The sequence below is a fragment of the Hypanus sabinus genome, chromosome 30 (genome assembly GCF_030144855.1).
Source record: "Hypanus sabinus isolate sHypSab1 chromosome 30, sHypSab1.hap1, whole genome shotgun sequence".
NCBI lineage: Eukaryota > Metazoa > Chordata > Chondrichthyes > Myliobatiformes > Dasyatidae > Hypanus > Hypanus sabinus.
Window position 1 is genome coordinate 9,844,110 of NC_082735.1, and position 25,774 is coordinate 9,869,883.

Consider the following 25,774-nt stretch of genomic DNA (forward strand, 5'->3'; position numbering starts at 1 on the left):
GAAGTGCAGAGAATGATGTGGATAGCACTGCCCTTGAGTTAACTTTAGGGGAGGAAGTTTGACATCCCACAGGATTCCAAACGTCAGAAATTTGGGATATTCGGAGCTGGGTTGGTTCTCTGTGAAAGAGAGTTCCAGGTAACAAGATTTATGATTGAGTGAGTAGATTGTTTGCTCGTGACAAGGGCTCTTGAGGAGTAAAAATAACAACCTCAGAATTTTTTCAAAATATAAATTGCAATAAATAAGCCGGTCTTGGATTTGGATTCAAATAACATCGAACATGTTTCCTGGAGTGAGATTGGAATGAGAGATGAATTGTTTAGACAAAGCTGGGTTTGTTAACCGTTTCCTGTTCTAATTCAGACAGAATATGATCTCTGTGTGTCTTGAAATTGAAAACAACATTCCTGCAATAACAGCTGCTAAACGTTCCCCTGAAATATATCCTGCACAGGTGCCCAGTGCAGCTTCCAATCAACACTTGTCGATTCCAAAACTGAAGAACTCACAGAGTGGCTCCTAACAACACAAGTTGACCAACAGACAATTGACAAGGTAGGATATAAAGTACTGAGGAGTAGTATATAATGGCATCCTCCCGCACCTCACTGGGGCATCAGGCAACACGCTTGTTGTTTCTTCAGCTATTGTCTGTTTTAGGAGGCAGAGTTGCTAGCTCGACACTCAAACCAGCAGGTGTGGAAAGCGTGCAAGGAGCTGGCTGGGTTTGAACTGAGGACCACTCTCAGAAGCCTGGTGCAGATGTCACTGCACCACCTGCTGGCACTGAGGTGTAGTGCGGCAGACTTACAGTGGGTGTCAATTAGGGTGAGGTTGCTAAAGGCATTCCTTGCAATATGATGCTCTGAGAACTGGAGGGAGGGGCTGGGAATTATATATGAAGATATGTTTATCATCTTCCTGAAGGGTCTTGGCCCAAAACGTCGACTGTTTATTCATTTCTGTTAGACGCTGCCTGACCTGCTGGGTTCCTCCAGCATTTTGTGTGTGTTGCACCAGAATTTCAGTATCTGCAGGATCTCTTGTGTTCATCGTAAGTTACCAAGTAATGTATGAAGGGGAGGGCAGGCTACTTCTGGAAAAGGTTTGGGAGTTTTGTTGTAATTCTCAGTCCCTTGCTCAAGACGAGCGAAGGGGAGAAAGGAGAAATGCAGCCATTTTATATGGAGCCACGATGTCCTCTTGAGCTGCTAATTTCTTCGACAAGTTGCCCAGCCAGCCATTAACTTCTTTAGTTGGGATACCCATTTTGAAAGCACCTACCTGAATATCGTCAAGTTTAAGTGTCTACACTTCCCACCTGCAGGTTTCTGGATGTCCACCGTGGCTTCATGGTAGCTGCTAGAAATCAGGCATTGATAGTACTTGGTCCTGCACTGCCCACACTCTGCTCTCGTCCAGTGCTGAAGCTGAGAATGTTGGTGAGAAGCTCCGAGAGGCCCAGTTGTACTTTAGGGAGCCTTGTTCTGTCTGGTATGGACCTCCTAATGTTCAAAATGTGCACAATGACAGCTGAGTTACAGAGCCCAGGAAGGCCTCAGTTTGAGCTCAGATTTGCCTGATCCAACGGTCACAGATTCCCCAGCTCACCCAGTCTGTGGCGAGAGAGCTCCCAACACTGAAGTTTAGGGCTGACGATGAAGGTGTGTACAAGGTGGGGAAGTTATTTGAGAATGGTGGCATTTAGCTAACTCCTGAAGAGTGACGTATCGGTGTTGATCGGCCTGGCCCAATTGCGTCACTCTTCTGATGATTTTATGTTTTTCCCAAAGCCTTGACTTACTGAGCAACATGAATACAGAGGCCAAACACCCGGCCTCACCCTGACCCGTCTCCTACCCAGCCCACTTCAGCTCTTGACCCACCTCGACTCGAGTCAGGCAGAGACAGCGTTGAGCTTCCGCTGTTAGCTGTGGCTGGGGCCAGCCAGCCAGGCCTTTTGAGCAGGTATCCGGTGAGGACACAGGGGTCAGCTGTGCCCTGTATTGGCCATTGACACTGCTGGCTAAACTCGGTTAATAGAAAATGGGGATAAAAGTAAATTCTGAGCTAGTTCAGATCCCAGAGAAGACTTGGCATATTCAGGGTAGAGAGGATAATAAACTCAAGAGAGTCAGCAGATGATGGAAATCCAGAGCAACACACACAAACTGCTGAAGGAACTCAGCAGGTCAGGCAGCCTCCATGGACCTGAATAAATAATCACTGTTTTGGGCCGAGGCCCTTCATCAGGACTGGAAAGGGTGGAGGAAGAAGCCGGAATGAGAAGGTGGGGTGGGAGAACAGGAGTACAAGCTAAAAGGTGATAGGTGAAGCCAGATGGGTGGGGGTGGAGGGATGACGTAAGAAGCTAGGAGGTGATAGGTGGAAAAGGTAAAGGACTGGAAAAGAAAGAATCTGATTGGAGAGGGGAGTGGACCATGGGAGAAAGAGATAGAGTAGGGATGCCAGCGGGAGGTGATAGGCAGGTGAAAAGGAGAGGTAAGGGGAGCAGAGTGGGGAATTGAAGAAGAGGGGAAGGAGGAGGGGAAAAGATTACTGTGAGTTGGGGAAATGAAAGTTCATGGCTTCATGTCAGAGGCTACCTAGACGGAATATGAGGTGTTGCTACTCCAACATGAGAGTGGCCTCATCATGGCAATAGATGGAGAAACATGTTGGAATGGGAATGGGGATTGGAATTAAATTGGTTTCATCCTGCTTCTTTTTTGTGGACGGGATGAAGGTGCTCAGCAAAGCAGCCCCCCGGTCTATGTCAAACTCAGCATGTAGAGGTCGTCCATTGGGAGCATCGGATTTATTAGACAACCCATTAGCACGCAGTGAAGAAACACTGTCTCTGGGGACAAACCATCCCATATTTGACACCACTCTCCCCTTTCTCAATCTCTGTCTCCATATCCGGTGGAAACTGTTTAAAGATATCTTGTATAAACCTACCCATTCCCAATAGCTGGGCTGATTACCTCTTCCCACCCTGTCTCCTGTAAAAATGCCATTCATTTTCTCAGTTGCTTCATCTCTGCTGCATCTGTCCCCAGGATGAGGCTTTCCTTTCCAGGACAACAGAGATGTCCTCCTCCTTCGAAGTACAGGGAGTCTTTTCCTCACCATTGATGCTGCCTTCACCCACATCTTCTCCGTTTCCGTTTCCGTGGCCTTCATGCCATCTTTCTGCCACCTAAACAGGGATAGGCATCTTCTTGTCTTTACTTAGCACCCAAAATGCTGGAGGACTCAGCAGGCCAGAAACTCTGACTGTAACTCTTCTCCATAGATGCTGCCTGGCCTGCTGAGTTCCTCCAGTAGTTTGTGTGTGTTGCGCCGATTTCCAGCATCTGAAGATTTTCTCTTGTTTGTGACTGGTTTACTTAGCATCCTGTGAATCCCCACATCCAACTCATCATTCTCTGTGACTTCCACCATCTTCAATGGGACCCTACCACCAAACACATCTTTACTTGCCCCCTCTCTCTGCTTTCCGTAAGGATCTCTCCCTCTGTGGTTCCCTCGTAGATTCATCCCTCCCCGCTAGCCTCCCTGCCAACACTTACCCATGCCAGCTGAAAATGTGCTGTACCTACCCATTCACCTCCTCCCTCGCCTCCATTCAAGATGTAAACAGTCCTTCCAGGTGAGGCAACACTTAACCTGCAAACCTTTCAGGGTCATCTATTGTATCCAGTGCTCCCGATGCGGCCTCCTCTACATTAGTGAGCCCCGATGTAGAATGGTGAACTGCTTTGTCGAGCAACCTTCGCTCGACCTGCGAAAAGCAGGATTTCCTGGTGGCCAGCGCATTCCATTCCAAACCCCGTTCCCATTCTGACCTGTTGGTCCATGGTCGCCTCTACTGTCACGATGAGGCCACTCTCAGGTTGGAGAAGCAACACCTCGTATTCCGTCTGTGATTTCTCCAACTTCCAGTAATGTTGCCCCCTCCTGTCTTCCTCAATTCCCTACTCTGACTCCCCTCTTACATTTTCTCTTCTCCTCACCTGCCTATGACCTTGTCTGGTGCTGCTCCTCCTTCCCTTTCTCCATGGTCCACTCTCCTCCCCTATCAACCTCTCCAACCTTTTTCCATCTATCACCTCCTAGCTTCTCGCTTCATTCCACCCACCTACCTGTCTTGACTTTCCAGTCTGTTCTCTTTCCTATCCTTCTTAATCTGATTGCTCCCTCGTCCTCTCCAGTCCTGCTGAAGGGTCTCGGCCTGAAATGCCCGTTGCCTATTCATTTCCAGGGATGCTGCCTGACCTGCTGAGTTCCTCCAGCATTTTGAGGTTCCACAATGACTCTCATGACGCCTGTTCTGTTACGGTTACAGATTATAGCCGATGGCTACACACTGCAGGATCTTCTGATCGATGTTACAAAGGATGACTTGAAATATACCCAAATAAGGTAACTACTGAGGGATTTTGTATTTTATCCAGATTTGCCTTTTTGTTTCTAAGCCATGTTCCAGGTAAGCTGCGACTCTGTTGCTGCCATCTGGGAGTCAATCTCTAGAGAGTTCGGCACATCATCCACCCTGAGATTTCTGTGCCTCAGTGAGGGACCAAAGAGCCATCATCATCTTTCACCTGAGACATTAAACCTTTGTATAGTCTGATATAATTAAATCTGCAGCTTTATCAGAAGAATTGTGCAGAGTTCACCCAATGTCTCAGTATGGTGCTTATTCCCAACCAACACCATCTAAAGCAGGTCTTTTACAGCCCTGCTGTTTGTGGTGTGTAAGTCCACTGCCATCATTTTTATCACAGTGGTGATTCCACCTCCAGAAGTAATTATTTTATTGTGTGGCACTTTTGGTGGTCCTAATGGCATGAAATACAGCAAAATGTGAAGTTCTTTCTTCCCATTCTGCATCTCAAAACAATAATAGAGTAAAACTGCTTTTTCAATTGGCATAAAACAAATTTCAGTCATCAGGATGTAGAATGCAGACTCGTGCAGGCTGAGGCCGAGGCAATTTCCTTGACCAGCTGCCCTCACTGCCCTCCAAAATGAAGGGTCACAACAGGACCCTGGAAAGCATGTACCACTTCCCGAGTCCTCTCTCGGTGAAGGCAGATGCGGCTCAACGCAACCGGTTTCTGATCGATTGAGGGAAAGTATAACTGCAGATCAGGATCTCATACACGCATGATGTATATGATCATCTGGATAGAAGTCAGCTCTGCCCTCTGTTAGGCTCTGACACTTGGTTTTGGTTCAGCTACATCGGTTTCTGCAGAGTTGTCCAAATTTACTGGTAGGTCAAACAAACCAGCATCAATATCTAATAAAACCGGATGAATGCCATTTGACCCATCGAGCCTGCTCCGCCATTGGGTCACAGCTGATTTGCTAGCCCTCTCAACAAATCCCTGCCTTCTCCCCATATACTAATCAAGAGCTTATCAATCTTTGCTTTAAATGCAGCCAGTGGCTTGGCCTCCGCAGCTGTCTTTTGCAATGAGTCCAGATTCAGCGCCCTCTGGCTCAATAAATTCCTCCTCATCTCCCAGGCCAACAACCCCAACCTGAAAGCTCCGGGTATAACTTGTTGCTAGCACTGGACCCAAGTTGTTCACGTGCTTGAACACCAGGCTCCTGAAACGAGCGCTCTGTTCCCAGCTCTCTCTCATGGAAAACAATAACGATGTCGGTAGAGTAAAAAAGAATGCATTCAGTCTTCATGAAATGGAGCAGACCCACTGAACCTCTGGTCCATAATCACTGTAGGCTTTCGGAAATCAAATGGCATGAGGCGTTTAATGTTTAAGGAAAACCATAATGACTTATTCGTTGTCCTTCGTACATTGAAACACAAAGCGTGGTAAAAGAACCTCACGTAATTACATCGTCACATCAGACCTGTCTCTTAAACTGAATCCCAACTCACTGTTGGTCACTGTGAATTATGTGTGTTTCCACCCTTTAAGTTACCCTACACAGGCTCCCCCAGAATTCATTAAAACCAGCACTGTGAAACTGTGCAGAGCTTGGACAAGCCGCCTGGCTCGGGTCCCATATTCCGTGGGTGCAGGAACAGCAGCTGGCTCAGGCTCATTCAGAGTTGCCTTGACACGCTCGTGGTCATGTTGTGACAGTGGGGGCCCGGTAGCGGATTCCTCCAAATCTCGGTGGGCCCGGTTCAGATGATCTACCAAAACACATTCAGGTTTATCCTCTTGTCAATGATAAAAGTCTTTCGTCTCCATTCCAAAACACAGAATGGGCCATCGCCAGGGGGCCTAAGGGGACGTTGGTGTGCATCATGGCAGATGAAAGCAAACAAGGTGGAATGTAGGTCCGCAGGAACCCAAGAGTACTGTACACCATGATAGGAGGTAGGAATAGGTGAAAAGGGTGGAAAGCTGCTGAGAGGCTGACCAAGCGGTTGGGGCATCAGGAATAAAGTCATCAGGCACTTGTGTTGACTGCCTGTATACTAACTCAACCACGCGAACGACTGCAGGGCCTCTTTTGGAGTTGTACTGAGTCCCAGAAGGACCCACGGGAGATGATCATGCCAACACACACCTGTCAGAGAAGCCCTCAGAGTGGCCTTTAAGGAGCGGTGAAACCGCTCACAGAGGCCATTAGACTGTGGGTGATACACCGTGGTGTGATGTAGCCTAACGCTGAGGTCCAGGGCCATCACTGCCCAGAGGTCTGGTATAAATTGGGGACCCCGGTCAGAGGAAATTTCAGACGGGCACCAAACTGAACAGCCCAGGTGCTGATGGGCTCCTGAGCCACTTCTGCAGCCATTGTTATTGCGAGAGGGATGACCTCCGGCCACTCGGTGGTACGGTCCACCATGGGAAGGAGGTGCGTGAAACCGCAGGGGGGGCGGGGTAGGAGTACCAACAAGGTCCACGTTGACATGGTCAGACCATTCCTCGGGCCTCAAAAGGTGCCAATGTGCCTGAACATGACAGTTAATTTCACCCCACTGGCTCTCCACACAGGCTGCTCTCCAATCACGCATGTCCTTTCTAAGACTGTGCCAAACAAACTTTAGTACAATCAGTTTCTGTGAGGCCTTCTAGCAACTCCAGTTTTCAGGCACGATGGGGCGAGGGTGACCAGTAGAGACATCACTCGGGAGAAATTCCAGCTTTCCCAAATGTAATGTCAGCCAACCGCCGGCCCGTGACTGTTATTCGGTAAGCCTGGACCTCTGGGTCAATAGCCTGGTCAGCTGCCATACCGGAATAGTCAACCACTATGTGTATGGTCTCAACATTTAGCCGAAAGAGGCAATCAGTCACTGTATTATCTATCCCCTTGATATGTTGTACATCAGTTGTGAACTGGGAAATGTCGGCCAGGTGGTCTGATATTTTGGCCATCGCGTGCACGAGGGGTTTGTGATCAATGAACGCTATGAAATGGCGACCCTCTAGAAGAAACTGAAAATGGCGGACAGCCAGATAGAGACCGAGAAGCTCACGGTCAAACGTGCTGAACTTCCTTTCGGGGAGATGGAGCTGGCGGCTGAAGAAGGCGAGTGCCTGCCACGTGGCTCTGAACAACTGTTCATGCACAGCACCCACACGATAGTCTGGGGAGTCAGTAGTAATGGCTACAGGTGCATTGGGGAGTGGGTGCACCAGTAGGGTTGTGTTGGAGAGAGCTCGCTTGGTATCATCAAATACCCTGGTCATGTCCGCTGACCGGTCAAGCAGGTTATTGGAGACATTGCCTTTAAGCGCACTGTACAGGGGGAACATAAGCTCAGAACTTGCGGAATGAAGCAGTGATAGGAGTTCACCATGTCTAAAAACTCCTGTTGCTTTTTCGTAGTGCAGGGCGGTAGAAAATCCTTAATAGCTGCTACTTTTGATGGGAGGGGGTTTGCACCTTCCGCGAAGATGCGATGGCTGGCATTCAGCAGGGTTAATAATCAACCCGTGTTGGCTCAAGCGCTCAAAAAGTGTGCAGAGATTAGATACGTGTTTGGATTTGGATGCGCTGGCAACAAGTACATCAACCAGGTGAACGGAAAGAAAATCTGAGTCTTTTAATACCGAGTCCATCAGCCAGTGGAAATTCTGTGCTGCGTTTTTCAGCCCAAACAGCATGCGCAGAAACTCAGAGGCCAAACGAGGTTATCAGAGCCGTTTTGGGAATGACCTCCGAGCATACAGGCACTGATGGTAGCCCCTAACTGGAATGATTTTAGAAAAAATTAGCTGCCTGGCTAAATGTGCCAAAATGTCTTGGATGTGTGGGACTGGGTGATGATTGGGGCTGGTGACCTCATTTAGGTGTTGGTAATCGCCATATGGGCAGCAACCACCATCGGACTTGGGGACCATGTGGAAGGCTGAAGCCCAAGGGCTATACAACCGGCATACAATTCTGAGTCTTTCCATGTTGGCAAACTCAGCCTTCGTGTATGCTAGCTTTTTTGGGTGTTATTTACACATGGACAGGAGATCAGTTGTAAGCGTGTGGTGCTCAACCCCATGTTTTGTGACTGTACTGGAGAATGTGGACTTGGTGAGATTTGGGAATTCGCCAAGCAGTCGAGTAAACTCACACACAGCGGTGCACGCACTTGACAGAGTCGTTGTGGGGAACCTACTGGGGGAGCAGGGTAATGACCCAAAGTCCTTGACATCCACAAGCCGGCAGTTCTTAAGATCGACTGACAGTCCTGGGCACACAGGAAATCTGCACCGAGCCGAGGCCTAGTCACCATGTGTAACGTTACCCACTCATGTCCCACAAGTCCAGATCCTGCTACCGTTGGCAGCCTCTAGCGAGGCTTTCAAGCGTTGTTCTAAATGCCACACTACCTCGCTGCCCCTTGTAGCACCTGTACGGGTGCACCCTTGCATTGGGAGCACAGAGGGACCCTGTGCAGGTGGTGGAAGGGCCCCACTGCCCAGCCACTCCTGCTCCATCTGCAGTTCCCACACTGAACCCGGGGACCCACCCTCACAATCTGCATGTCCTGAGTGGGATTAAAGGATCTTTGATCCTGAGGGGCTCATAAAGGTGAAGAAAATTGGCGATAGTAAGTCACAACTTTAACGGAAGTCTTCCAAACCAGACAACACCCTGGTGGAGCTCCCCTGCACTGTCTCCAGCCCAACTGCATCCCTCGGTGGTATGTAGTTCTACAAGAGCTGCACACGTTACTCCAAGTGTGGACTAACCAGTGTTCTGTAAAGTTGTAACATAATATTCCAACACTTTTATTCTGTTCACTGTCTTTGAAGGCAGGTGTGCCACATGCCTTCTTCACTGTCCTATCAACCTGTGCAGCCATGTTTTGGGTAACCATAGACTTGAACCTTAAGTTCATTAAATTAGTTACTCTTTTGGCTTCTAAGTAACCCTCTTACTCTTAATATCCTTTGTTCATTAACATTTCCTTATTTGTTTACTGTATATTTCTTCCTTTTCTTTTTGATCTTGTAAATGCAATGCCTCACATTGGTCAGGATTAATTTCCATGTGCCAGTAGTCTGCCCAACTTTTCAGGTGATCAATATGCTGCTGTGACCTTAGAAACCTTCCTCAGTATCTGCAACACCACTAACCACAGTTAGTACACTTATTAACAGTGCCTTCAAAGATCACATTCAATTTACTTGTATATGTCACAGACAGCAAAAGGGCCAGCAAGTGTCCCTGTGGCACACAGACCAACACCCTTCTGCCATCACCCACTGTGTCATACAGCAAGCCAGTTCCAGATCCAATTTTCCAGCTTGCCATCCATCCCATGTACCTTAATCTCGTGGGCCAGCCTTTTGTAGACAATGTCTACTTATCTGTCTTTATTAGTTTTGGTTATCTCCTCAAGAACTCAATCAAGTAAGTGACAGAGCATTTCCTCTGTATAATTCCTGACTAGTCCCTGTCTTTCTGAAGGCACGTGAATCTTACCTTTTGGATGTTATATGATAATTTCCCTCCCACTGTTGTAAAGTTCACAGGTCTGTAGTGCCTGGCTTATCACAGCAGTCCTCCTTTAATGATTGAACAACATTAGCTATCCCCCACTCTTCTGGCCCCTTACCACTGCCTAACAATGACATAAAGAACTCCATCAGAGTCCAATAACAACCTGGAATGGAACTCATCAGACCCCATGGATTTTATCACCCTTTCTGCTTTCCAAGACACTTAACATCTCATCTTCCTCAATCATGGGAATCTTCAGAATATCAGTGTATTGACCACACTACCTCCTTCTGTTTGGTGAAGCATTTATTTAAGATGTAGCCCAACTCCTGTAACTCAATACATAGATTAACCCTCCGGTCTCTAAGCTACCCTCTTGCTCCCAATATACTTATAGATGCCTTGGGATTCACTTTAATCTTGCCTATCAATCATACCACATGACCCCTTTTTTTCCCTCCTAATTCTTTCTTGGTACTCTCCTATACCACCATATTCCTAACTGCAGTTGTCCATACCTGTCATAGATTCCTTTTATTTTCCTGATTAATCCTTCGATATCAACCAGAGTTCCCTAATCTTGCCATCACAACCATCAACCCTACATGCTAGCATTGAGCTCTTCTTATTTCACTTCCTAAAGGTTCCCACTTCACAGATGTTTTACCTGTATGCATCTACTCCCTTCTTCCAATTCAGGACCTTAGCTTGAGAACCAACCTTAACCCTTTGCCATAACTACCTTGAAACTTACGGAATTCTGGGTCACTGTTCCCAGAGTGTTCCCACTTCCACCACCTGCCTGTATTTATTTCCCAGGATAAAGCCAAGAACTGCCCTGTATATAGTGGGGATTTTGGGTCTTGTTCTGAAAAGATTAAACAGTTAGAAGATTCAGGACTTTTATTTCCAAGGAGCGGAGTTGTACAGTGGAGACGGGTTGGTAGAGGACCCACATGCTGTGGACATTAAGTGTAAGGTGTATGCTTCGGTGAACGGGTCAGTGAAGATTTGGAGGTCAGTCTCTGGAAATATGCTGACACGCTAGTTGTCTTTCTGCAGCCCAATGGCGGAAGTCAGGGCAGCTTTGCTTCCAGAGTGGAGGAGACGGTGCTTGAACAGATTTCCATTTGTACTGTAAATAACCTTCACTCCAGCAAGAGCTTGCTGGAGATGCAGCGTAACATTGGAGAGACAGCACAGCACAGTTTGCATTGAGAGAATGATCTGTTGTAGACTTGTTAAGATCACAGCTTGCACGCTATCATGTGGCAGCCTGACTTGAGGAAGAATCTCCACAGTCCCTTTCAATGGACAGAGTCAAAGGTTCTTGCCAAGTTGATAAAGGTCATGTGTTGGTGGTTGGTGCCTTCATCTTGGCATAAGTACATAACGACAGTCATATCCACTGTGCCTTTGAATGGATGGATAGAATCAGTACTGCCATTCAGGAAGCAGTTCTTTGGCCAGTGGTTGAGGGGAATGTGCAGGGAGACTTTCCCTGTGGCAGACAACTGGGAAACGACTTTGTATTTACAGCATTTGGGTCTTGTTCCTTACAGGGGCACGATCATGGCATTGCTGGGATCCTCCTACCCATGTCCTCCTCTTCCCGGATGAAGGCTGTGAACGTGATGTTCCTTGCTGCAATGTTTTAGATTTGATGGGGTTACTGTCTGCCACTGGTTGTTTGTGGATTTTGTAACTTGTGGCCCTTTGGGGGTAGTGTGTCGGGCCTGGCTTGCTGTTGTACTGAGTGAAGGGCGCTCGTGTTTATGTCAGTAGCTGTCAACACATTCCTTCCGGCAGCTGCTTGCTGCTTATGTGCCATGTACGTTCACCACTATCCGTCTGAGTAGAGGTGTGGTAGATGACAGTTGAAGAACCTGGCTGCCAGTGAGTTTCTGGAGTTGCTGCACTCTCCTCGTCCACCTGGCTTCTTCGGATCATGGGTTATCTGTGAGACATCGGCCTTCGGCTACCTATGGGCGAGGGGGCTGTAGCTGAGCCCCACTGTGTATGACTGAACATTAATGCTTATGCAGCTAGTCTCCAGTTACCTTCCACCCCCTCCCCGTGCTAAGGACAAAGATCTTGCTGTGTACGGGAGCTGATGCCAATGTAACTGAAACTGTACATGGCGCAGTGACATTCAGGACCCTCCTGGCAGTGGTGGGAACCAGGGTGTCCACCCAAGGTGGCACCTCTTCAATTTCAGACTGTAGTTATTTCTTACACCCTCTGCATACCAACACACTGCTGTGATGACGTTTACACTATTTCTCTTTTCTATTGCTGAAGTTACTAAGCGGGGGGACCTTTATACCTGCGTGAATAATCATTATAAACATCAGGAGGCTATTGAACCAGTTTGTAAGGCAGCTCCAGCGGTAGCTCCCTCTTCAGGCAGGGCTGCCAATTGCAAGCCACTACTGAGAGCTGCTGGCGCCGACACTTCCAGGGATCGGGTGTGGGAGGTCCCGATTCCGGAGCCCTCAGCTGAGGCCTTGGCGACGGGGGGCAGAATGGGAAGATGAACTGCTCTCAGTACCTGGGCCATTTTGTGAACTGTGACTCCTCCCCTTGTGCACCAGGAGCAAGTGGGACAGGCACACACACACACACTGCTGGAGGAACTCATGAGGGGATAGGAGAAGAGAGTGGACCATGGAAAGAAGGAAAGGAGGAGGGGCACCAGAGGGAGGTGATGTGCAGGTAAAGAGAAGTGCCCCATGATTCAGAGTAGGTTACACCACACAGTGACCTCCCCTTCCATCTCCACTGTTTATGCCCCTTCTCTGGAGTGAAGTACCAAGTGAGCGCAAATGTCTTTGTAAGTGTGATTGAAGATATTCCTGACCCACAACACACCTCCTTCCTGCTTGTATTGATTCCCTTTGCTTCTCCCTAACTTGCTGTTTCATCCTTTTGATTCCAGAGCGGCCTCGAATTTCCGCGGTTGTCACGGAAACAATGCGGAGCTATCTATGTCTGGCTGCTCGCTAAGTAGCATGTCTGTGCGCTATTATTACATGCTGTGCTGAATTAACTGGTGTGGCAATTTGTTGTTTTCGCTGTTTTGTTTTAGTTACTGTGCTTGCTGAGAAAATTGTTGGGCAAAGCTCGGTAATTTACAATGTCAGCAAATACACATTTCTGTTTTTACATTGCGAGTGTGCCCACGCTTGCATGTGAGAGAATGTATGTTTGTGTCACGCGTGTGAGTATGTGTAGTGTGTGCATTTTAATCCACAGGATGCAGATGGCATTTTGCTGTAAATGTCTAACTGCCCTGGAACTGAGGTGGCAATTTAGAGTCTGCGTTGTGGGTGGGTCTGGGGATTAGGGCGGGTTGAATGAGTTCTTCCCCAGAATGAACCTAATGTGTTTTTATCAGATAGTTCCATCATCGACATGAATGCCAGCGTTATTCCGGCATGCTTAGTACATGAGCTGGAACTCCCCAGCTGCCGTGGTGGGATTCATACGATCAGTGGTCCAGGTCTCTGTCTGCTAGGGGAGCAACTCAGCCATCACGTGTGAGCGCTTTGTGTCCAGGCATTATCAGTGTGCTTCTGTGGGTTGCAGGTACGATGTCAACATTTGAGAGAAGTTGGGAAAAGTACATGGATGGGAGGGGTGTGCAGGATATGGTCCATGCGCAGGTCAATAGGATAGTGTTCAGCATGGACTAGATGGGCCGAATGGTTTGTTTCTGTGCTGTAGTCCTCTTTCACTCTGTGCTAACAGGCGTGTATTAACAGGATTTGTGTGTGCGTATATCTGAGTGTGTGAGTGTCAGTGTGTGCCTGCTTGTATATGAGTGAGTGAGTGTGTGTGTGTGTGAGTGTGTGTGTGTGTGTGTGTGTGTGTGTTTGTGTATCTCCTTGGGTGAGCGAATGTATGAGTAAGTGGCTGTGTGTGCGTGCATGCATGTGTAAGTGTGAGAGTAAGTTTGTGTGTGTGTGTATGTATCTGTGGGTGTGTGTAGGTATGTGACTGAGTGAGTGTGTGTGGGCATGTGAGTGTCTCTGTGAATGAGTGTGTATGTGGGTATGTGAGTGTCTGTGTGAACGCGTGTATGTGTAGGTATGTGAGTGAATGAGTGTGTGTGTGGGTATGTGAGTGTCTCTGTGTGTGTGAATGAGTGTATGTGTGGGTATGTGAGTGTCTGTGTGAATGAGTGTGTGTGTGGGTATGTGAGTGTCTGTGTGAATGAGTGTGTGTGTGGGTATGTGAGTGTCTCTGTGAATGAGTGTGTGTGTAGGTATGTGAGTGTATGAGTGAATGAGTGTGTGTGTGGGTATGTGAGTGTCTGTGTGAATGAGTGTGTGTGTGGGTATGTGAGTGTCTGTGTGAATGAGTGTGTGTGTGGGTATGTGAGTGTCTGTGTGAATGAGTGTGTGTGTGGGTATGTGAGTGTCTGAGTGAATGAGTGTGTGTGTGGGTATGTGAGTGTCTGAGTGAATGAGTGTGTGTGTGGGTATGTGAGTGTGTGAATGAGTGTGTGTGTGGGTATGTGAGTGTCTGTGTGAATGAGTGTGAGTGTGGGTATGTGAGTGTCTGTGTGAATGAGTGTGTGTGTGGGTGTGTGAGTGACTCTGTGAATGAGTGTGTGTGTGGGTATGTGAGTGTCTGAGTGAATGAGTGTGTGTGTGGGTATGTGGGTGTCTGAGTGAATGAGTGTGTGTGTGTGGGTATGTGAGTGTCTGTGAATGAGTGTGTGTGTGGGTATGTGGGTGTCTCTGTGTGAATGAGTGTGTGTGTGGGTATCTGAGTGTCTCTGTGTGAATGAGTGTGTGTGTGGGTATGTGAGTGTCTCTGTGTGAATGAGTGTGTGTGTGGGTATGTGAGTGTCTGAGTGAATGAGTGTGTGTGTGGGTATGTGAGTGTCTGAGTGAATGAGTGTGTGTGTGGGTATGTGAGTGTCTGAGTGAATGAGTGTGTGTGTGGGTATGTGAGTGACTCTGTGAATGAGTGTGTGTGTGTGGGTATGTGAGTGTCTGTGTGAATGAGTGTGTGTGTGGGTATGTGAGTGACTCTGTGAATGAGTGTGTGTGTGGGTATGTGAGTGACTGTGAATGAGTGTGTGTGTGGGTATGTGAGTGTCTGAGTGAATGAGTGTGTGTGGGGGTATGTGAGTGTCTGAGTGAATGAGTGTGTGTGTAGGTATGTGAGTGTCTGAGTGAATGAGTGTGTGTGTGGGTATGTGAGTGTCTGAGTGAATGAGTGTGTGTGTGGGTATGTGAGTGTCTGAGTGAATGAGTGTGTGTGTGGGTATGTGAGTGTCTGAGTGAATGAGTGTGTGTGTGGGTATGTGAGTGTCTGTGTGAATGAGTGTGTGTGTGGGTATGTGAGTGTCTGAGTGAATGAGTGTGTGTGTGGGTATGTGAGTGTCTCTGTGTGAATGAGTGTGTGTGTGGGTATGTGAGTGTCTGAGTGAATGAGTGTGTGTGTGGGTATGTGAGTGTCTGTGTGAATGAGTGTGTGTGTGGGTATGTGAGTGTCTGAGTGAATGAGTGTGTATGTGGGTATGTGAGTGTCTGAGTGAATGAGTGTGTGTGTGGCTATGTGAGTGTCTGTGTGAATGAGTGTGTGTGTGGGTATGTGAGTGTCTGAGTGAATAAATGTGTGTGTGGGTATGTGAGTGACTCTGAATGAGTGTGTGTGTGGGTATGTGAGTGTGTGTGTGGGTATGTGAGTGTCTGAGTGAATGAGTGTGTGTGTGGGTATGTGAGTGTCTGTGTGAATGAGTGTGTGTGTGGGTATGTGAGTGTTTGAGTGAATAAATGTGTGTGTGGGTATGTGAGTGACTCTGAATGAGTGTGTGTGTGGGTATGTGAGTGTCTGAGTATGTGAGTGTGTGTGTGGGTATGTGAGTGTCTCTGTGTGAATGAGTGTGTGTGTGGGTATGTGAGTGTCTGAGTGAATGAGTGTGAGTGTGGGTATGTGAGTGTCTGTGTGAATGAGTGTGTGTGTGGGTATGTGAGTGTCTGAGTAAATGAGTGTGTGTGTGGGTATGTGAGTGACTCTGAATGAGTGTGTGTGTGGGTATGTGAGTGTCTGTGTGAATGAGCGTGTGTGTGGGTATGTGAGTGACTCTGTGAATGAGTGTGTGTGTGGGTATGTGAGTGTCTGAGTGAATGAGTGTGTGTGTGGGTATGTGAGTGTCTGAGTGAATGAGTGTGTGTGTGTGGGTATGTGAGTGTCTGAGTGAATGAGTGTGTGTGTGGGTATGTGAGTGTCTCTGTGTGAATGAGTGTGTGTGTGGGTATGTGAGTGACTCTGTGAATGAGTGTGTGTGTGGGTATGTGGGTGTCTGAGTGAATGAGTGTGTGTGTGGGTGTGTGAGTGACTCTGTGAATGAGTGTGTGTGTGGGTATGTGAGTGTCTGTGTGAATGAGTGTGTGTGTGGGTATGTGGGTGTCTGAGTGAATGAGTGTGTGTGTGGGTATGTGGGTGTCTGAGTGAATGAGTGTGTGTGTGGTTATGTGAGTGTCTCTGTGTGAATGAGTGTGTGTGTGGGTATGTGAGTGTCTCTGTGTGAATGAGTGTGTGTGTGGGTATGTGAGTGTCTGTGTGAATGAGTGTGTGTGTGGGTATGTGGGTGTCTGAGTGAATGAGTGTGTGTGTGGGTATGTGGGTGTCTGAGTGAATGAGTGTGTGTGTGGGTATGTGAGTGACTCTGTGAATGAGTGTGTGTGTGGGTATGTGAGTGTCTGTGTGAATGAGTGTGTGTGTGGGTATGTGAGTGTCTGTGTGAATGAGTGTGTGTGTGGGTATGTGAGTGTCTGAGTGAATGAGTGTGTGTGTGGGTATGTGGGTGTCTGAGTGAATGAGTGTGTGTGTGGGTATGTGGGTGTCTGAGTGAATGAGTGTGTGTGTGGGTATGTGGGTGTCTGAGTGAATGAGTGTGTGTGTGGGTATGTGAGTGACTCTGTGAATGAGTGTGTGTGTGGGTATGTGAGTGTCTGTGTGAATGAGTGTGTGTGTGGGTATGTGAGTGTATGAGTGAATGAGTGTGTGTGTGGGTATGTGAGTGTCTGTGTGAATGAGTGTGTGTGTGGGTATGTGAGTGTCTGTGTGAATGAGTGTGTGTGTGGGTATGTGAGTGTCTGTGTGAATGAGTGTGTGTGTGGGTATGTGAGTGTCTGAGTGAATGAGTGTGTGTGTGGGTATGTGAGTGTCTGAGTGAATGAGTGTGTGTGTGGGTATGTGAGTGTGTGAATGAGTGTGTGTGTGGGTATGTGAGTGTCTGTGTGAATGAGTGTGAGTGTGGGTATGTGAGTGTCTGTGTGAATGAGTGTGTGTGTGGGTATGTGAGTGTCTGAGTGAATGAGTGTGTGTGTGGGTATGTGAGTGTCTCTGTGTGAATGAGTGTGTGTGTGGGTATGTGAGTGACTCTGTGAATGAGTGTGTGTGTGGGTATGTGGGTGTCTGAGTGAATGAGTGTGTGTGTGGGTGTGTGAGTGACTCTGTGAATGAGTGTGTGTGTGGGTATGTGAGTGTCTGTGTGAATGAGTGTGTGTGTGGGTATGTGGGTGTCTGAGTGAATGAGTGTGTGTGTGGGTATGTGGGTGTCTGAGAGAATGAGTGTGTGTGTGGTTATGTGAGTGTCTCTGTGTGAATGAGTGTGTGTGTGGGTATGTGAGTGTCTCTGTGTGAATGAGTGTGTGTGTGGGTATGTGAGTGTCTGTGTGAATGAGTGTGTGTGTGGGTATGTGGGTGTCTGAGTGAATGAGTGTGTGTGTGGGTATGTGAGTGTCTCTGTGAATGAGTGTGTGTGTGGGTATGTGGGTGTCTGAGTGAATGAGTGTGTGTGTGGGTATGTGGGTGTCTGAGTGAATGAGTGTGTGTGTGGGTATGTGAGTGACTCTGTGAATGAGTGTGTGTGTGGGTATGTGAGTGTCTGTGTGAATGAGTGTGTGTGTGGGTATGTGAGTGTCTGTGTGAATGAGTGTGTGTGTGGGTATGTGAGTGTCTGAGTGAATGAGTGTGTGTGTGGGTATGTGGGTGTCTGAGTGAATGAGTGTGTGTGTGGGTATGTGGGTGTCTGAGTGAATGAGTGTGTGTGTGGGTATGTGGGTGTCTGAGTGAATGAGTGTGTGTGTGGGTATGTGAGTGACTCTGTGAATGAGTGTGTGTGTGGGTATGTGAGTGTCTGTGTGAATGAGTGTGTGTGTGGGTATGTGAGTGTATGAGTGAATGAGTGTGTGTGTGGGTATGTGAGTGTCTGTGTGAATGAGTGTGTGTGTGGGTATGTGAGTGTCTGTGTGAATGAGTGTGTGTGTGGGTATGTGAGTGTCTGTGTGAATGAGTGTGTGTGTGGGTATGTGAGTGTCTGAGTGAATGAGTGTGTGTGTGGGTATGTGAGTGTCTGAGTGAATGAGTGTGTGTGTGGGTATGTGAGTGTGTGAATGAGTGTGTGTGTGGGTATGTGAGTGTCTGTGTGAATGAGTGTGAGTGTGGGTATGTGAGTGTCTGTGTGAATGAGTGTGTGTGTGGGTATGTGAGTGTCTGAGTGAATGAGTGTGTGTGTGGGTATGTGAGTGTCTCTCTGTGAATGAGTGTGTGTGTGGGTATGTGAGTGTCTCAGTATGTGAGTGTGTGTGTGGGTATGTGAGTGTCTGAGTATGTGAGTGTGTGTGTGGGTATGTGAGTGTCTCTGTGTGAATGAGTGTGTGTGTGGGTATGTGAGTGTCTGAGTGAATGAGTGTGAGTGTGGGTATGTGAGTGTCTGTGTGAATGAGTGTGTGTGTGGGTATGTGAGTGTCTGAGTAAATGAGTGTGTGTGTGGGTATGTGAGTGACTCTGAATGAGTGTGTGTGTGGGTATGTGAGTGTCTGTGTGAATGAGCGTGTGTGTGGGTATGTGAGTGACTCTGTGAATGAGTGTGTGTGTGGGTATGTGAGTGTCTGAGTGAATGAGTGTGTGTGTGGGTATGTGAGTGTCTGAGTGAATGAGTGTGTGTGTGTGGGTATGTGAGTGTCTGAGTGAATGAGTGTGTGTGTGGGTATGTGAGTGTCTCTGTGTGAATGAGTGTGTGTGTGGGTATGTGAGTGACTCTGTGAATGAGTGTGTGTGTGGGTATGTGGGTGTCTGAGTGAATGAGTGTGTGTGTGGGTGTGTGAGTGACTCTGTGAATGAGTGTGTGTGTGGGTATGTGAGTGTCTGTGTGAATGAGTGTGTGTGTGGGTATGTGGGTGTCTGAGTGAATGAGTGTGTGTGTGGGTATGTGGGTGTCTGAGTGAATGAGTGTGTGTGTGGTTATGTGAGTGTCTCTGTGTGAATGAGTGTGTGTGTGGGTATGTGAGTGTCTCTGTGTGAATGAGTGTGTGTGTGGGTATGTGAGTGTCTGTGTGAATGAGTGTGTGTGTGGGTATGTGGGTGTCTGAGTGAATGAGTGTGTGTGTGGGTATGTGGGTGTCTGAGTGAATGAGTGTGTGTGTGGGTATGTGAGTGACTCTGTGAATGAGTGTGTGTGTGGGTATGTGAGTGTCTGTGTGAATGAGTGTGTGTGTGGGTATGTGAGTGTCTGTGTGAATGAGTGTGTGTGTGGGTATGTGAGTGTCTGAGTGAATGAGTGTGTGTGTGGGTATGTGGGTGTCTGAGTGAATGAGTGTGTGTGTGGGTATGTGGGTGTCTGTGTGAATGAGTGTGTGTGTGGGTATGTGAGTGTCTGAGTGAATGAGTGTGTGTGTGGGTATGTGGGTGTCTGAGTGAATGAGTGTGTGTGTGGGTATGTGGGTGTCTGAGTGAATGAGTGTGTGTGTGGGTATGTGAGTGACTCTGTGAATGAGTGTGTGTGTGGGTATGTGAGTGTCTGTGTGAATGAGTGTGTGTGTGGGTATGTGAGTGTATGAGTGAATGAGTGTGTGTGTGGGTATGTGAGTGTCTGTGTGAATGAGTGTGTGTGTGGGTATGTGAGTGTCTGTGTGAATGAGTGTGTGTGTGGGTATGTGAGTGTCTGTGTGAATGAGTGTGTGTGTGGGTATGTGAGTGTCTGAGTGAATGAGTGTGTGTGTGGGTATGTGAGTGTCTGAGTGAATGAGTGTGTGTGTGGGTATGTGAGTGTGTGTGTGGGTATGTGAGTGTCTGTGTGAATGAGTGTGAGTGTGGGTATGTGAGTGTCTGTGTGAATGAGTGTGTGTGTGGGTATGTGAGTGTCTGAGTGAATGAGTGTGTGTGTGGGTATGTGAGTGTCTCTGTGTGAATGAGTGTGTGTGTGGGTATGTGAGTGTCTGTGAATGAGTGTGTGTGTGGGTATGTGGGTGTCTCTGTGTGAATGAGTGTGTGTGTGGGTATCTGAGTGTCTCTGTGTGAATGAGTGTGTGTGTGGGTATGTGAGTGTCTCTGTGTGAATGAGTGTGTGTGTGGGTATGTGAGTGTCTGAGTGAATGAGTGTGTGTGTGGGTATGTGAGTGTCTGAGTGAATGAGTATGTGTGTGGGTATGTGAGTGTCTGAGTGAATGAGTGTGTGTGTGGGTATGTGAGTGACTCTGTGAATGAGTGTGTGTGTGTGGGTATGTGAGTGTCTGTGTGAATGAGTGTGTGTGTGGGTATGTGAGTGACTCTGTGAATGAGTGTGTGTGTGGGTATGTGAGTGACTGTGAATGAGTGTGTGTGTGGGTATGTGAGTGTCTGAGTGAATGAGTGTGTGTGGGGGTATGTGAGTGTCTGAGTGAATGAGTGTGTGTGTAGGTATGTGAGTGTCTGAGTGAATGAGTGTGTGTGTGGGTATGTGAGTGTCTGAGTGAATGAGTGTGTGTGTGGGTATGTGAGTGTCTGAGTGAATGAGTGTGTGTGTGGGTATGTGAGTGTCTGAGTGAATGAGTGTGTGTGTGGGTATGTGAGTGTCTGTGTGAATGAGTGTGTGTGTGGGTATGTGAGTGTCTGAGTGAATGAGTGTGTGTGTAGGTATGTGAGTGTCTCTGTGTGAATGAGTGTGTGTGTGGGTATGTGAGTGTCTGAGTGAATGAGTGTGTGTGTGGGTATGTGAGTGTCTGTGTGAATGAGTGTGTGTGTGGGTATGTGAGTGTCTGAGTGAATGAGTGTGTATGTGGGTATGTGAGTGTCTGAGTGAATGAGTGTGTGTGTGGCTATGTGAGTGTCTGTGTGAATGAGTGTGTGTGTGGGTATGTGAGTGTCTGAGTGAATAAATGTGTGTGTGGGTATGTGAGTGACTCTGAATGAGTGTGTGTGTGGGTATGTGAGTGTGTGTGTGGGTATGTGAGTGTCTGAGTGAATGAGTGTGTGTGTGTGGGTATGTGAGTGTCTGTGTGAATGAGTGTGTGTGTGGGTATGTGAGTGTTTGAGTGAATAAATGTGTGTGTGGGTATGTGAGTGACTCTGAATGAGTGTGTGTGTGGGTATGTGAGTGTCTGAGTATGTGAGTGTGTGTGTGGGTATGTGAGTGTCTCTGTGTGAATGAGTGTGTGTGTGGGTATGTGAGTGTCTGAGTGAATGAGTGTGAGTGTGGGTATGTGAGTGTCTGTGTGAATGAGTGTGTGTGTGGGTATGTGAGTGTCTGAGTAAATGAGTGTGTGTGTGGGTATGTGAGTGACTCTGAATGAGTGTGTGTGTGGGTATGTGAGTGTCTGTGTGAATGAGCGTGTGTGTGGGTATGTGAGTGACTCTGTGAATGAGTGTGTGTGTGGGTATGTGAGTGTCTGAGTGAATGAGTGTGTGTGTGGGTATGTGAGTGTCTGAGTGAATGAGTGTGTGTGTGTGGGTATGTGAGTGTCTGAGTGAATGAGTGTGTGTGTGGGTATGTGAGTGTCTCTGTGTGAATGAGTGTGTGTGTGGGTATGTGAGTGACTCTGTGAATGAGTGTGTGTGTGGGTATGTGGGTGTCTGAGTGAATGAGTGTGTGTGTGGGTGTGTGAGTGACTCTGAATGAGTGTGTGTGTGGGTATGTGAGTGTCTGTGTGAATGAGTGTGTGTGTGGGTATGTGGGTGTCTGAGTGAATGAGTGTGTGTGTGGGTATGTGGGTGTCTGAGTGAATGAGTGTGTGTGTGGTTATGTGAGTGTCTCTGTGTGAATGAGTGTGTGTGTGGGTATGTGAGTGTCTCTGTGTGAATGAGTGTGTGTGTGGGTATGTGAGTGTCTGTGTGAATGAGTGTGTGTGTGGGTATGTGGGTGTCTGAGTGAATGAGTGTGTGTGTGGGTATGTGGGTGTCTGAGTGAATGAGTGTGTGTGTGGGTATGTGAGTGACTCTGTGAATGAGTGTGTGTGTGGGTATGTGAGTGTCTGTGTGAATGAGTGTGTGTGTGGGTATGTGAGTGTCTGTGTGAATGAGTGTGTGTGTGGGTATGTGAGTGTCTGAGTGAATGAGTGTGTGTGTGGGTATGTGGGTGTCTGAGTGAATGAGTGTGTGTGTGGGTATGTGGGTGTCTGAGTGAATGAGTGTGTGTGTGGGTATGTGAGTGACTCTGTGAATGAGTGTGTGTGTGGGTATGTGAGTGTCTGTGTGAATGAGTGTGTGTGTGGGTATGTGAGTGTCTGTGTGAATGAGTGTGTGTTTGGGTATGTGAGTGTCTCTGTGTGAATGAGTGTGTGTGTGGGTATGTGAGTGTCTGTGAGAATGAGTGTGTGTGTGGTTATGTGAGTGTCTCTGTGTGAATGAGTGTGTGTGTGGTTATGTGAGTGTCTCCGTGTGAATGAGTGTGTATGTGGGTATGTGAGTGTCTCTGTGTGAATGAGTGTGTGTGTGGGTACGTGAGTGTCTTTGTGTGAATGAGTGTGTGTGTGGGTACGTGAGTGTCTTTGTGTAATGAGTGTGTGTGTAGGTATGTGAGTGCCTGAGTGAATGAGTGTGTGTGTGGGTATGTGAGTGTCTGAGTGAATGAGTGTGTGTGTGTGGGTATGTGAGTGTCTGAGTGAATGAGTGTGTGTGTGGGTATGTGAGTGAGTGAATGAGCGTGTGTGGGTATGTGAGTGAGTGAATGAGTGTGTGTGTAGGTATGTGAGTGTCTGTGTGAATGAGTGTGTGTGTGGGTATGTGAGTGTCTGAGTGAATGAGTGTGTGTGTGGGTATGTGAGTGTCTGAGTATGTGAGTGTGTGTGTGGGTATGTGAGTGTCTGAGTGAATGAGTGTGTGTGTGGGTATGTGAGTGTCTGTGTGAATGAGTGTGTGTGGGTATGTGAGTGTCTGTGTGAATGAGTGTGTGTGTGGGTATGTGAGTGTGTGAGTGTGAGTGTGGGTATGTGAGTGTCTGTGTGAATGAGTGTGTGTGTGGGTATGTGAGTGTCTGAGTGAATGAGTGTGTGTGTGGGTATGTGAGTGTCTCTGTGTGAATGAGTGTGTGTGTGGGTATGTGAGTGTCCGTGTGAATGTGTGTGTATGTGGGTATGTGAGTGTCTGAGTGAATGAGTGTGTGTGTGGGTATGTGAGTGTCTGTGTGAATGAGTGTGTGTGTGGGTATGTGAGTGACTCTGTGAATGAGTGTGTGTGTGGGTATGTGAGTGTCTGAGTGAATGAGTGTGTGTGTGGGTATGTGAGTGTCTGAGTGAATGAGTGTGTGTGTGGGTATGTGAGTGTCTCTGTGTGAATGAGTGTGTGTGTGGGTATGTGAGTGTCTGAGTGAATGAGTGTGTGTGTGGGTATGTGAGTGTCTGAGTGAATGAGTGTGTGTGTGGGTATGTGAGTGTCTGAGTGAATGAGTGTGTGTGTGGGTATGTGAGTGTCTGTGTGAATGAGTGTGTGTGTGGGTATGTGAGTGACTCTGTGAATGAGTGTGTGTGTGGGTATGTGAGTGTCTCTGAGTGAATGAGTGTGTGTGTGGGTATGTGAGTGTCTTTGTGTGAATGAGTGTGTGTGTGGGTATGTGAGTGTCTGAGTGAATGAGTGTGTGTGTGGGTATGTGAGTGTCTGAGTGAATGAGTGTGTGTGTGGGTATGTGAGTGTCTGAGTGAATGAGTGTGTGTGTGGGTATGTGAGTGTCTGAGTGAATGAGTGTGTGTGTGGGTATGTGAGTGTCTGTGTGAATGAGTGTGTGTGTGGGTATGTGAGTGACTGTGAATGAGTGTGTGTGTGGGTATGTGAGTGTCTCTGAGTGAATGAGTGTGTGTGTGGGTATGTGAGTGTCTTTGTGTGAATGAGTGTGTGTGTGGGTATGTGAGTGTCTGTGTGAATGAGTGTGTGTGTGGGTATGTGAGTGTCTGAGTGAATGAGTGTGTGTGTGGGTATGTGAGTGTTTGAGTGAATGAGTGTGTGTGTGGGTATGTGAGTGTCTGAGTGAATGAGTGTGTGTGTGGGTATGTGAGTGACTCTGTGAATGAGTGTGTGTGTGGGTATGTGAGTGTCTGTGTGAATGAGTGTGTGTGTGGGTATGTGAGTGACTCTGTGAATGAGTGTGTGTGTGGGTATGTGAGTGACTGTGAATGAGTGTGTGTGTGGGTATGTGAGTGTCTGTGTGAATGAGTGTGTGTGTGGGTATGTGAGTGTCTGAGTGAATGAGTGTGTGTGTGGGTATGTGAGTGTCTCTGTGTGAATGAGTGTGTGTGTGGGTATGTGAGTGTCCGTGTGAATGTGTGTGTATGTGGGTATGTGAGTGTCTGAGTGAATGAGTGTGTGTGTGGGTATGTGAGTGTCTGTGTGAATGAGTGTGTGTGTGGGTATGTGAGTGACTCTGTGAATGAGTGTGTGTGTGGGTATGTGAGTGTCTGAGTGAATGAGTGTGTGTGTGGGTATGTGAGTGTCTGAGTGAATGAGTGTGTGTGTGGGTATGTGAGTGTCTGAGTGAATGAGTGTGTGTGTGGGTATGTGAGTGTCTCTGTGTGAATGAGTGTGTGTGTGGGTATGTGAGTGTCCGTGTGAATGTGTGTGTATGTGGGTATGTGAGTGTCTGAGTGAATGAGTGTGTGTGTGGGTATGTGAGTGTCTGTGTGAATGAGTGTGTGTGTGGGTATGTGAGTGACTCTGTGAATGAGTGTGTGTGTGGGTATGTGAGTGTCTGAATGAATGAGTGTGTGTGTGGGTATGTGAGTGTCTGAGTGAATGAGTGTGTGTGTGGGTATGTGAGTGTCTGAGTGAATGAGTGTGTGTGTGGGTATGTGAGTGTCTGAGTGAATGAGTGTGTGTGTGGGTATGTGAGTGTCTCTGTGTGAATGAGTGTGTGTGTGGGTATGTGAGTGTCCGTGTGAATGTGTGTGTATGTGGGTATGTGAGTGTCTGAGTGAATGAGTGTGTGTGTGGGTATGTGAGTGTCTGTGTGAATGAGTGTGTGTGTGGGTATGTGAGTGACTCTGTGAATGAGTGTGTGTGTGGGTATGTGAGTGTCTGAGTGAATGAGTGTGTGTGTGGGTATGTGAGTGTCTGAGTGAATGAGTGTGTGTGTGGGTATGTGAGTGTCTGAGTGAATGAGTGTGTGTGTGGGTATGTGAGTGTCTGAGTGAATGAGTGTGTGTGTGGGTATGTGAGTGTCTGTGTGAATGAGTGTGTGTGTGGGTATGTGAGTGACTCTGTGAATGAGTGTGTGTGTGGGTATGTGAGTGTCTCTGAGTGAATGAGTGTGTGTGTGGGTATGTGAGTGTCTTTGTGTGAATGAGTGTGTGTGTGGGTATGTGAGTGTCTGAGTGAATGAGTGTGTGTGTGGGTATGTGAGTGTCTGAGTGAATGAGTGTGTGTGTGGGTATGTGAGTGTCTGAGTGAATGAGTGTGTGTGTGGGTATGTGAGTGTCTGAGTGAATGAGTGTGTGTGTGGGTATGTGAGTGTCTGTGTGAATGAGTGTGTGTGTGGGTATGTGAGTGACTCTGTGAATGAGTGTGTGTGTGGGTATGTGAGTGTCTCTGAGTGAATGAGTGTGTGTGTGGGTATGTGAGTGTC

The 25,774-nt window shown here is 47.7% G+C and overlaps 1 protein-coding gene across 2 annotated transcripts in view; it reads left to right on the forward strand.

Moving 5' to 3' along the window:
- Positions 1-25,774, forward strand: part of LOC132383398 (mitogen-activated protein kinase kinase kinase 5-like) — a 195,583-nt gene that overhangs the window by 163,941 nt on the left and 5,868 nt on the right. The window contains exons 27-29 of one of the 2 annotated variants that reach the window (XR_009508658.1): positions 458-558; positions 4,355-4,431; positions 13,343-13,533. Coding sequence is in view for 1 of the 2 variants with exons in the window: in XM_059954299.1 (XP_059810282.1) it covers positions 458-558; positions 4,355-4,431 (178 nt within the window). In the remaining variant the exon portion in view is untranslated. The remainder of the gene's footprint in view (positions 1-457; positions 559-4,354; positions 4,432-13,342; positions 13,534-25,774) is intronic. The other variant, XM_059954299.1, reaches the window with a different exon arrangement.